General features: G+C 39.5%; 1 protein-coding gene across 1 annotated transcript in view; it reads right to left on the reverse strand.

Annotated features, from left to right (window-relative positions):
- Positions 1-13,471, reverse strand: part of fndc1 (fibronectin type III domain containing 1) — a 224,126-nt gene that overhangs the window by 82,097 nt on the left and 128,558 nt on the right. Inside the window, exons 10-11 of the mRNA XM_069931639.1 lie at positions 4,087-5,871; positions 85-203 (exon numbers count right to left, since the gene is read on the reverse strand). Coding sequence (XP_069787740.1) covers positions 85-203; positions 4,087-5,871 — 1,904 coding nt within the window. The remainder of the gene's footprint in view (positions 1-84; positions 204-4,086; positions 5,872-13,471) is intronic.

A 13,471-nucleotide genomic window follows, 5' to 3' on the forward strand; every position in this document is an offset into this window, starting at 1 on the left:
AACATGCTTTGTAAATTGATCAGCCTTGTGCTAGATCAAAGGTGACTTGGCATTTGAAAAATCAATTGTGCAAGAATACTCAACCCATTTCGTGTTCTGGGGGCCTGTGATGATCCTTCGCCCATTTCTCTTTTCATTACTGCCTCTGTTTGATGAAACTTTTTTCCCTCTTTCAGCTGTTAAGTTTGGTCTCCTATTTTTCCCTGTGACAAATCAAATATGATATTTCTATAAATATCCATATCTATGATGCACTCAATGTTTGATAAGCAATGATTTGGAATTGTACTTATTTTAAAATCAAAGAAAAATACTTCCTTCTGCAATATTAAACCATTTTTCTTTATAGAGAAATGCAATAGAATTTCCTCAAAAGTGGAAACCCTTCCAACCTACAGCAACCTTATCTGTTTCTGATGAAATGGGAACAGAAGTGAGCCATTCAGCTCCTCAATTGGGTAGTGGCTGATCTGTACCTCAATCTATCAGCCTCGAGTCAACAATTTTTCATAATTATCACTCAGAAAAATCCATCAGATGCTACAACAAATTTTCAAACAAATATTTTGGAGCAGAGTACCAGATTTCAATTGGTTTACATGAACACTGTCCCATCTCCACATTATCCTTGAAAGGCCTTACTTGGCTTTTTAGCTGTGCTTCCTTTTTCTGAACTCTGCCAAAAGTGATCTCTATTTTTTGCAAGCAGATGAATCAACTTAATTATGTCAATTAGAAATGTCAACACTTGTTGAAGTTTATCAATAGTGCTTTCCACTATTTTTTTTTAAAGAGTGTCCATTTTGCCCGAACATGCAGCTACAGTCAATATATTGTGCCATGTCAATGTACTGGTCAACTCCAGCTTACTTCCTCAACATGACAATGTTGTACCATTCAATTGTGAAATAAAGGAACTACCACTGCCTCTGCCACATCCACACCATCCACAGCTCTGGGCCATGATCTCCATGACCTGCCACGGGTCCCTCTGTTACTTAGTCTACTTCAATTCCATGCCTCTGACTTCTCCAATTTGTGGTAGTCCACTTCCTTATTTTCTCAACAAACTCCCCCTCCCCCACCTTTCTTTCCCCTATCCCTCTTGCACTGTTCCTCCTCCTCTCCTTCTTTCTCCTCTTCACCTTCTCCTGCTGCCTGTCACCTACACCTTCATCTCCTTACCCCTTCCCTTCTGCCTATCATTGCATCTTCCTCAGCCCTCTGCCTCTTCTTCCTATCACCTTCTAGCTTACATTTTTTCCAGCTTATCTCCCATTTTAACACTCCATTCACCCAAACCTCTCTGGAACAGTAAAGGAGAATGAGGGCAATGAGGCAGAGTCTGTGTGGGTGGTCCAGCAGGTTTATACTTGGCTCTTTACAGTGTTGGGGCTCTAACACAGAGTTTTAAAATTTCAAAACAAAACAAGAACACTGGAATCGGCGGCAGTCAGGTATTTTGGACCTTGTACCTGCTCCACCATTCACTTTCAGATTTGATCTTAATCTCAGACACTTTCCCATGATTTAATACATACACTCGATTCCCTAACAACTAAAAATCTGTAGATCACTTTTCTGCATGCACTTAGTGACAGACTTTCCAATGGCCTCTTGGGGAGAGATTCCAAAAATAACAACTTCAGCAAAAGAAATCTCTTCTGATTTTCATCCTGAATATATGACCCCATTTTTTTCTGAGACTGTGAACCCTGGTTCTAGACAACTCAGCAGCTATATCATCAATCTATCTGCCCTGTCAATTAGATCACATCTCACTCTTCAAACTCAAGAATCTCATGGTCACATTGAATCTCCCCTCATGCAACACACCTGAGCAGAACCTGGTGAACCTTGACTGTACTACATTGCAAATGTATTGTTTCTTGGGAAGAGAGACTAGATCTGTGCATAATATTTCAAAGCTAGTCTGAACAGGGTCCTATATAATCTTGATGCAATAAATGTCAACAACTGATTTCAAAATTCAAGATTATTTCATTGTCATTTAACAGGAAATGTGATATTACACATTTAGTTTAGTTTATCCCAAGGCAAAGATTCACTGTCAGCAAAAATTGCCAAACTTCCCTGACAGACAGAAAAGAGAAGCAAGAGAGTTTCACCCCCCACCCCCCCCCCCACCCCCCCACCGCCACCCCAGAGTCACTGAATGTTACGGTTTCACCTCCAGTGCTCCAGCAGCTTCACAACCTTCAAGCCAAACTATCAGCAACCCAAACTCCAGATGCACACCTCTGACATGATTAGGAAACCTCCAGCACCCTCTTGCATCTCGGATCCGTTACCTTTGTACCCCTTTAGTCAGCCTCGAACCAATCTCCAGCAGTCTGCAGCCTGATGTGAATCCTTTGATCACAGTCACCAGCAGCTCACACCTACATGGATTCCTCCCCTCGAGTCACCAATAGCTAACTACCTGGGTTTTCTTCAGCCTCAGAGACCCTCACTGATCTGCTGCCAAGGTCACGGTCATGTAGAGTCGTCTCCTCTGCTTATCCTTCTCAAACCGAGGGAGGGGGTGTGAGGTGGTGGTCTCCCCGCTTTCTGGTACCCTGTAGCAGTCCTCCATTTCCCCTGGGTCGGCAATCCATTGTGGCCAATGCCAATCAAAGGCACCACCATCTTGTGCCATACACTATGGTCGCGGGATTTTAAAATAAACCACCGTTGCCTCCTTTAATAGCCCATTTAAAACCCATACAGAGTTGATGGCAGTTGGGCTTAGTGGTTGGAGCCTGCAGGGGAGTGCTGAGATTTTGCTCTCCACTCTCCGTGGATCTGCATCAACGGCATGGATGCCATTACAACAGTTCTGGTAACACCACCATTCCCTTGTGCTTAGCTAATTGCTCTCTATACCTGTAAACTTTTTGATCATTTGTGTTCAAAGGCACCTAGGTTCCCCTGATCACCATCAGTTTCAATTTCTTACCATTTACAAAATATTCTAACTTTTTTTTCGATGATTATGATAAACAATGTATCAACCACCTCTGTAGTCACCTGCTTCAAAACCAAAGGATGTGGAGCATCAAGTCCCAGGAATTTATTTTGCCTTTCAGTCAGCCTTTTCAGACTGCTGGCAAATGATGACCCTACTTGGACCTGAGTAAAATTCCCAGGAATTCAAGACCTCCTGGGCCTTTCACACCATGGTCCAAATTCCCTCTAATTTGTCCTCCCCAGCAATTTAGGAGGGGGGGGGGATCCCACCTCCAGCTATGACATGTTATGCACTCACAGAAGAGTGAGAAGAAGTAATCTCACCCCTGCCCATCCGTGATCCCCCAGCTATCTGCCACATGCTCAAACTCCACCCCCGCTTCGAGATCACTTCAGTTCGTTGCAACAATAGCACAAGGTGGGATCAATGGCTGACTTTGTTACCCATAATCCCTCACACAGCTGGAACTGCTCTGGAAAATGAAGAGCAGTTCCAGCTGCATGGGATATAATGGGTAATGAGGACAGCCATTGATCCCGCATTGAGCTGCTGTCGCGACGTCCTGAAGCGGCCTGCTATTGTCAGGTGGTATGATTCTTTATTTTAATCGTCTATGTGATGCAGCACGCAAGCGCTGGGATCATGACTCTTCCCCTGGTTGGTCACTTGCCTTTTCACATTGCAGGGAGAGGGTCGTCCGTGAAAAATTGCCTAGGTCCGCAGCCCTACCTAAGAGGCAGGGCTGTGGACCCAGGTAATTTTCCCAGGCTAACATTTTCACACCACTGGTTTATGGGAGGGTTCCCACAAAAATTTCCTTGGAATCCCCATTTTACATGGTGGTGTTAAAAGGCCTAGTGCAGTAAATGCATGCAGTAATTTTTCCACCCAAATTAATGTATTTCAGCCTCACATTTGACTCTAAACCCACTGCTCTCCATTGTCTTTGTCCTTCCACCCAGCCAACCTCAGCATTCCCATACAACTGGATCACCTGTTAAGTTTTTCCAGTTCAGGCAAATGATCAGCTGGAAGCATCAACAGCTTTTCTGTTGATACTGTCTGATCCACTGAGCATTTCCAATGTCTGCTTGCTTCATTTTTCAAACACTTACATTGGTCAGGACTGATCTTCCCAAAATGCCGAAACCTTCCTCCATTCATAAGTTCTCCAATGTTATTTGTTCTTGAAGAGAACCGTGATCGAGTCCCGGGGTAATACTGTCGACTTGAAGGTGCAGAAGACAGGGAATGAGGACGTGATGCAGAAAGGTGTGGTGAGGATGGAGGGAGGGCAGGCACAAGTTGTCGTCCTCCTGTTCTTTTGGAGCCTGATGAAAGTGAAGATAGCCGCTGTCTGGAGTTTCTTGATGATGATGAGGGAATAAATTGAGATATTGAAGGCATAACTGATTGTGTTGGAGGAATCATTACAATATTCCTACTGGGATTTGAGGAGGAACGTGTTAGCTCAACTGAACGAGAGCGTCCCTGTAAAGTGGAAGATGAAGATAATGATGAAGAGGGAGATGGTGACTGTCGTGAAGAGGAAAATGCTCGACTTCTACTGACTGGTGTTCTAGCATGTGGGGAGGCAGAAAGACGGTTTGAGCGTGAGCCTTCTGAAGATACAGAAGTGGAGGACTGGACTGAAGAAGCTGCTCGGGACTGGGCCATAGCCTGAGAGGAAAATGGCTTTCTCTCAGTCGCAGATGACAGTTTGGTATCAGAAAAACTAGAATCTAACCGTGAAAATTGACCTGAATTTCCTGAAGATAACTTCGCTGATGAAGATGGAAACTGCTGAGAAGAACTGCCAGAGATGATGGGCTTTAATTCAGAAGCTGAATTAGAAATTTGCTTTCTATCACTACCAGACAATACCTTCTTGTAACTTGAATGTGCCATAGGATTTTTCCATGAAGATTTTTGATTGCTTTCAGAGGATGATAAAGCAGGGAGAACAGAAGGAACAAGCATGCTTTTATTAGATTCAGATGCATGTCTGGCATTAAGAAAACTGGATCCAGAGATCAGATTTCTTTGTGTGGATGAATGTGCTGAGGAAACTGGCTTTTTATCAGGGCCAGGACCAACTTTTCTTCTTGGTGGAGTACCCCATGTCAAGGAGATTGTAGGTACATTTGTGCGAGATGGCCGTGAATTTGGTCTTGATATTGGCCTTGTCAAAGCCACATCAGGTGTACTGAATGTCTTTGGTGACTGTAAATTTAAAGATTGTCTGTTTGGCACAGAACTGAAGAAAGATTGCTTCAACTCAGTTGAAATGGGATTTTTTTCACTTTCCTCTTCAGCCTTTTCTTCCTCTCTGACACTTAACTCTTCCTCTGAATCCACAGAGTATCTAGAAGAGGGAAGAGTGGATGAAGTCTGAAGGTTGGACTCATCAAGACTTGGCTCTTTTGCTTCATTTTTTATCAGAGCAGGTAAAGAGCCAGAAACAATTTGCTTTTTGGGATTTGCCTCAGAATCTGGTATTGTTAGCTGAATTGGACCTCTGTTGGATGGGGATGCAGAAGAAATAGACCTTGTTTTGCTTAATATTTGACTGTTTTTTCTCAGGTTTGTTGTTGAATATTTTAATGGTATTGAAGGAGTGGTTGAAGGGATTAATGAGGAAGCCAAACGTATGTTTTGAGCTCTTTTGGTATCAGATCCAGATGACTGTGAAGATGATGATTTAAAGTCAGGAAGGGGATCAGAAGATTTCCTCATGTTTGATGTGAAAACAGAGCTGGGTTTGGAAACAGATGAAGAAACTGGCATGTATAATGAAGACATTTTGGATAATGATTTGGAAGCTGCAGATGACTTAGATACAAGAGAAATATGAAATTTGCTTTGGGTCCGACGTTGCGAAGTTGCAGCAATGTTGTCAGCTACCAAGAAAACAAAAGTAAATTATTTAGTTGAAATGCAACAAACAATAAGACAAAATGCAAAACAAAAAGCATGGGTAATTAAATAAAAGAACCTAACTATTATTTTAAAAATGAAATATCTCCAAGAGTGAAAGTTAATCATTAAATTAAGGAAAAAAAAATCACTTTTCAAAAAAAAACTAAAGTTCCAAGCAAGCATTAATATAAAGACTGGAAGGTGTGTGTAAAAAGGTACATTACAACTAATGTTGCATGGAACAGCTAATTTAAATCAGATCATAATCTTTTTTTCTGTTTTTCTAAATATTTTTAAAATATTTTATTTTATTTATAAATTTAAAACCACAAAATGTTCACATATTTTACAGTAATACAAGTCTATTTCAAATGCATATGGTATATATTAAAAAAATAAAAGAATGAAAGAGAAAGAACCCATCCCCCACCCCATAAACCTCCCACCCTCCCCCCTCTAACGCTCTACAGAACAAAAAGGAATGGGACAAGAGATCTTCAACTGGAGCATTCCTTACTATGTCTTCTAATATAAAGAGACCTTTAGAAAAAAGGGAATGTCTAAGATTCATTGAAATATTCGTACCCATGGTTTGTAAATATGGGCTCCATATTTTCCTTAGCATATATCTGTCTCTTAAATTATGTAATTTTCTCAAGTGGTATACAATTCCAAACTTCCACATCCCACTCTCCATTCCTAAATCCATATCAGACTTCCAAGTTATAACAATACATTTTCTAATGTGACTGATTATGATATATTTTATATTGTATATAGATATGTTTTAAAAGGAGATAAAATGTGGCAGGTTCTTTTTAGTGTAGGTCACAGACAAACACTTCAAAACAGACCTCATTTAAAATGCTAGAGCTCTGCTCAAGCCAAACAGTCCAGGCTCCGGGTTGTCTTTTCAAAAACTTTGAATGATGCCTATAAGGACTTCACAAGCAGGTGTTAATTGGACATGCTGTGGAGTAATGGATTATTGATTTGTAAAGCAACAGATGAACGAACATTAGGTCCAGAGCCACAGTCTGAGTGCAGTTAGCTGTTCTAAGAGAGTCATGTGGTTTTCTCTGAGAGAAAGAAAAAGAGAAAAAAAGAGAGAGAATTCAATTCTACAGTTCAGCAACAACAGCTGGGACTGGAACATGAAAAGCTTGTGGAAAAATCCATATTGAAGACAGGTTGTGAGTTCTTAATTCAGACAGGTCAGAGCCCTGTGGTCCATACAAGAGGAGATGGCTGGCAGTATAACGTTTCACTTGAAATAAGGAAAACAGAAAAGGAACTCTGTGGTGACCTGAAAGAAAGAGGTTATCATCCGGAAAACCCTGATGAGGCAACTTTCTTCAGCAAGACACTGAAGTGGCTGATTGGAAGGGATCAGTTGTGGGTATCCAACAAGCAACAAATCTCTCTCTGAAAACCAGCAAGAACTTTCCTGAGTGGTAACCATTTACCTTTCAAACACCAAAGCTGAGTGAAATTCATCAATGTTAAATTCTGTGCACGGTATAAGAATTGCCTGATACCGGTGAACTTGGAGGAGTGAGAAGTGAGATTTGACTGTGAATCAAAGATTACATTACATTCACACGCACGTAGAATTAGAAGGGGGTTAAGTTAATAGTAATAAGTTAAAGTTTGATCCTGTTTTCATGTTTAAAGATAATTAAAAGCCACTTTTGTTTAAGCAACCATTTGTTTTGGTGAATTTCTATTGCTGCTGGGTTTTGGGGTCCTCTGGGCTCATAACACTAGCTATTCCTAAAGCAATTTAAATAAACTTCATTTGATAGATATTCAATTTTAATTTAGGATTAACCACTCTAAAATGACTCAATATAAACTACATTGGATCCTGTGGGAATTTAACCCTGTTATTCATTCTAATAAATTACCTATTTCCAACCTTAGGACACTGCCAAGTAGAATGCAAAAATGTACCAACCTCCTGTCCACATCAGAAGCATAAATATGAGAAAGTCTGATTCAATTTATTTAGCTTTTGTGGTGTCAAATGTAACTGATGAATAAAATTATATGGTACCAACCTATTCCTCTCATTTATTGTATTTTTCATACTTTCTCTACACAATTCAATCCAATTGCATTTATCTATTTTCTTATTCAAGTCTACTTCCCATCTTTGTCTTGATTTATGAACCTGCATTCTAAGCTTTTTTTTTGTTACAACCCATGCATACTGAAATAAATTTCTTTATATCACCATTATACAACAATGACTCCACTTCTGTCGCTGCTGGTAATAATCAAAAATTTCACGCAAGAATCTTATAACCTGATAATTTTTTTTTTTGTTGAAGCAAATGATTTAACTCAGACACTAATGAGATCATTGATTTATTTGCAAATTTCAGACTGTGCCTCTTTGTGACTGTAGACAAAAGACTCACAACATTTCAAGTGAATATCAAAATAAATATTCAAATGAATATCAAAAAATTGTAGTCTTGCCTATCATATGTAAAATATAACAGTTTTTAAACATGGCTTTCAGGACAATTTCAGGCTAAAATTCATCAATCATCCCCTCAAAATTCAACTTGATTTTCTCTTATTGTCCTTTTCCAAATGAATCATCCAAAGTTCAAAGGCATGCATTTTCAAGCTCAAGATAATCATACAATTGAAAAGTACAACTAGATGAAACAGCATTCTTTGCTCCTTGGTGTAAAAACATGCAAACACATATATAAATATAGAGCGCACCTTTACAACCGATTTATATGCAGTACATATAATAAAAAGATAAATAGTTAAATAATAGTAGATTCTTGGAGAGATTTGTATGAGCAGTTCATCAGTCATTCAGCATTCTCACTGCATGTGGGAAGAAGCTGTTTCTCAGCCTGGTTATTCTGGCTCTGATACTTCTGTACGTCTTTCCTGACCAGAGTAGCTGGAAGATGCTGTGTGAGGGATGGTAACAATTTTGCGGGCCCTCTTCAGACAATGATCCCAAGAGATCATGGCGATAGTGGGGAGGTGGGGGAAGGGAGACCCTGATAGTGATCCTCTCTGCCATCCTTATGGTCCTGTGGATTGACTTCCGATGCAATGCTCCACAGCAACCTTACCACACTGTGATAGAGCCAGCCAGGTCACTCTCAATAGAATTTTAGAAAGTCAACAGGATGGTGGCTGGTAGCCTAGCCTGCCTCAGTCTTCCCATGAAGTGCAGTCCCTGTTGTACTTTCCTGACAAGTGATGTTGTGTGTCCAGGATAGGTCACTACTTCAGTGGACTCCAAGGAACTTGGTGCTCTCTACTCTCTCCACCACAGAGCTAGTGATGAGTAGTGGAGGATGGTCATCCCTAATCTTCCTGAAATTCACAATCATCTCCTTTGTCTTATCCACATTGAGACCATAAACACAAGATTTTCCACCTCTTCTTTGTATATGTTGTTGCTGATGAGGCCATCTACTGTCATGTCATCTACAAACTTGCCGATTGATGGCGTTGCAGTCATGAGTCAGTAGCGTGAACAGCAGCTAAATTTATCCTCTTCACCAAACAAATATTCTTTTTCTTTAATTTTATGCTTTGCACTAATATTTACAATGGAACACAGTTGCTGCAAAACTCAATGAATGTTTCAAATTGTACAGAAATTACTGACAACACAATGAGGTAGAAAATCTGATTTTGTTGTTACCATTCTATGACTCTTTGGCTTAGGTTTATAATCCAAGTAAAAAATATGGTCAGGCAAAGCTGCTAGATGATCTTAAAGTTACAGCCTGAGATGGTGATTAGGATACAGTAAAACCCCATGTAATCTTAATCATATACCATGCATTTTAAGGAGACCAATGCCTTTCAGACCATTCACTTATTTATTCTGGATAGCTCCAATTGTTGGTGGCTCATCACTGCCATTGGCGGAGACACTTGCTGCTCTGAAGGATTCAACTGCCTGCTCCTAATACTAATGGCTCCTATACAGGCTTTAAATGCCCTGTTAAAGTAGCCAACAGTGTTTTATTTTAAAATCCTACAACTGATGGTGGCATCTGTGCTGCCAGCGACCTCGAGTGTTTGCGGACTCGAGGGGAGCAGAAGACCGATGCAGGGTACTAGAAACAGGGAGAAACACCCCTCAATGACCATGAGAAGCTTAGGAGATGACACGACAGAACAGTGACCACGGTGTCAGACCGACGAAGGGCTCAGTGGCTGAGGGAGCCACACAGTCTTTGGGTGGTGTGGTCGGGGATCCCACACAGGTTTCAGGATACTGGCTCATGTGAACCAGGTTTTGGAACTAGGATTCGAGAGGGTGCTAAAGGCAAGAAGGGCCCCAGGCACTGAAGACTTCCTGATCACGCTAGAGGTTTTGACCTGGAGCTCAGGCTGTGGGAATGCTGGAGGCAAATCCATAGATACTCAGTGACTCTCAAGGGACTTTCTTTTGCTTCTTTCTATCTATCTGTGTGGGATGCCGGGCAACATTAGTGGCATCTCTTTGTCTGTCTGACAAAAGGCAACTTCATATAATGATACATATTCTGTACTATTAGATGACAATAAAGGAATTTTGAACTTGTTCCAAGTTCAGTCACAATTTCTCACAGTGAAACTGCAGTAACAGTATTTATCTGTCAGTTGTAAGCTGAGGGTAAGTAGGGAGGAGAATGTCCGGAACATAGTGGCTGGAGGCTTCAGAAATTTTATTGAATAACCTCATTTTATGAACATAATCTTATTATTTTAAATTTGATCTCTTTTACTTTATTTTCTAGCGTAGCAGAAAATGTGGGAACTAGGATTTAATTTAAGCACATCCCAGCATGCTCAGGAAAAGTGCTGAAACAAAATGCACTCTCACTCACATCTGAAATGCTTTGGCTTCATCCAAAATTGATTGGATAATTATAAACCTTTCATAATCCTAGTAGAAATCGGCAGCAGTGGGGGGAATCAACACGCAGACTCCTGACTCCCTTGGGAAATTAGTTTAAAAAGTTTTTAAAAATTTTTAAAGTGTATTTAAACCCTCTTACCTTATTTCCATGATGCCTCCAAAAAAAGAAAAAGCAGTAGCAACGACCCCTGGAACTCAACGGGAAGAAGGAAAAAAAAGAATTGAGGCCTACCTTGATGATGAAGCAGTACACTGGACTCCATTCTGCCTCCTGACCTCGTGAACTTTTGAGGGGACTTCTGCCAGCGCCTCTCAGCTGCTAACGCGGAGAGATGGCATCGATGGGGAGCCTGCAAGTGTCACCCATGCACGGTACAATGAAGCTCAAAGCTCTACTGGGAGAGAAGCAATCTTCTACAGAAAAGTCTGGGACCTTGACTTCAGTACTGGAGGAGGAGGAAGAATCGGGCTCAAGAGGTTCATCAGTGGAAGAAGAGGAAGAAGAGGGATTCAAGAAGAGGTAAGGGAAGAAATTAAATGTAATCCTCAGACCAAGGCAGAGAAGTTATCTGTAAAGGGGAAAATGAGAGAAGGTTTAAAGGAGGTTAATGCTGAAATTAAAGAGATGAAAGAAAAAACTGATAACGTATTGGAAGTTGTAAATAAAATGACAAAGAAATGAAAGTGGAAGAAACAATTTCTAGAATTTAGGATGATGTACATCATGTTGAAGATGCTGTCTCATGTGGAAAATACAACTACTGGCTTAATTACAGTAAATTAAAAGCTTTCTGATAAAGTGGATATTCTGGAGGATTTCGGTAGAAGAAATAACTTGGAAATAGTAGGGTTGCTAGAAGGGAAAGAAGGTCCAGATGCAATTAGTTTCTTTCAAGACTGAATTCTTAAAGTAATGGGAGAAGACATATTTGAAAATAAGATTGAAATTGAAAGACCCCATAGGGCCTTGAGACCCAAGCCTTTCCCAATCCAAAAGCCACATTCTATATTAAGAAAGTTTCTGTGTAATGAAAACGGAGAGAAAGTTTTAAGTCTTGCTGTGAAAGGAATGAAGGAATGACAAGGTCCTTTATTATGTGAAGGGGATAGGATCTTGTTTTATCCTGATTTGTAGTGAAAATTTGTTGAGAATAAAGAAAGAATTTAATTCAGCTAAGAAAATTTTATATGATAAAAGGTTGTCCTTCAATACCCTGCGAGCTTGAAGATTTTTGGTCTGGGAAAATAGACCAGATTCTTTACAAATTTCGCTCAAGCAGAACAATGTGCTCAGAATCTTCCTGAAGCTCCATCTTTAGTGATTACGACAGACTTGATGCCATGAACTATCTTCCTGAAGCTCCACCTTTAGTGACTACGATGGACTGGATGCCATGAACTATCTTCCTGAAGCTCCACCTTTAGTGACTACGATGGACTGGATGCCATGAACTATCTTCCTGAAGCTCCATCTTTAGTGATTACGATGGACTTGATGCCATGAACTATCTTCCTGAAGCTCCACCTTTAGTGATTACGACGGACTTGATGCCATGAACTATCTTCCAGAAGCTCCACACTTAGTGATTACGACAGATTTGATGCAATGAACTATCTTTTTTTTTCTTTTATTTTAACTTCATAATTGAGATAGAAGAATTTGGTGATGTATTTTTTCCATTATGACTTTTTCTTTTGATTTTGGAATTGTTATTTTAATCTTGATTAACTAATTAACTGATTAGTTTTTATTAACTAAGTGATTAAACCTTACATATTGAATATACCAAGGGAGTTAGGAGATTTGGATTTCTGTGGGATTATGTGTGTGTTTGTGACTTTGGTCACAACCTGTAAAATGATGGGAGTTAGTGTTGTATTAGACAAACACTTATTGGGAGGGATTTTTTCCCATATTCTTATAGATATCAACTTGTACACATATATTTATATTATTGCTTTTCTCTTTTTTTCTTCTTTTGGATTGATAGAAGGGGTGTTTGCAGATACACAGGATCTGGAGGATACCTGCAGGATGGAGTGTGGACATAGAACTGATGAATATTTGCTTTAGATGAGTAAGGTAATTAAGTTTGTAAATTTTAATGTTAACAGTCTAAATAGAACAATAAAAAGTAACAGTGTTACCATATATTAAGTAATTGGGAGAGGATATAGTTTTTCAAGAAACACATTTAACTGAAAAAGAGCATTTGAAATTAAAAAGTGATTGGGTGGGATGTGTAATGTCATCTTCGTTCATTTCTAAGCAAGAGGGTAGCAATTTTTATTAAAAATAATTTTCTGATTAAGGTCCAGAATATTGTTTCAGACCCTGCAGGTAGGTCAAATATTTTCATAAATATGGACATTTTTGAAATTGTATGCTCCAAATATTGAAGATGAGAAATTTATTCAGGATACTTTTTTAAATTTAGCAGAGGCACATGAAAATACTTTAATAGGAGGAGATTTCACTTTTTGTTTAGATCCATTGTTGAATAGGTCTACTCAGGTAACAAGAAGAAAGAAAACTGCTAAGGCTAAATTTGGTTTATTGATAGATTTGAATGCCATTGACATATGGAGAAGAATCCATCCTAGAGAGAAAGATTATTCATTTTATTCTAATAGGTTTGATTCTTATTCTAGAATTGATCTATTTTTGATCTCAGCTCAAATAC

The sequence above is a fragment of the Narcine bancroftii genome, chromosome 4, assembly GCF_036971445.1.
Source record: "Narcine bancroftii isolate sNarBan1 chromosome 4, sNarBan1.hap1, whole genome shotgun sequence".
Lineage (NCBI taxonomy): Eukaryota > Metazoa > Chordata > Chondrichthyes > Torpediniformes > Narcinidae > Narcine > Narcine bancroftii.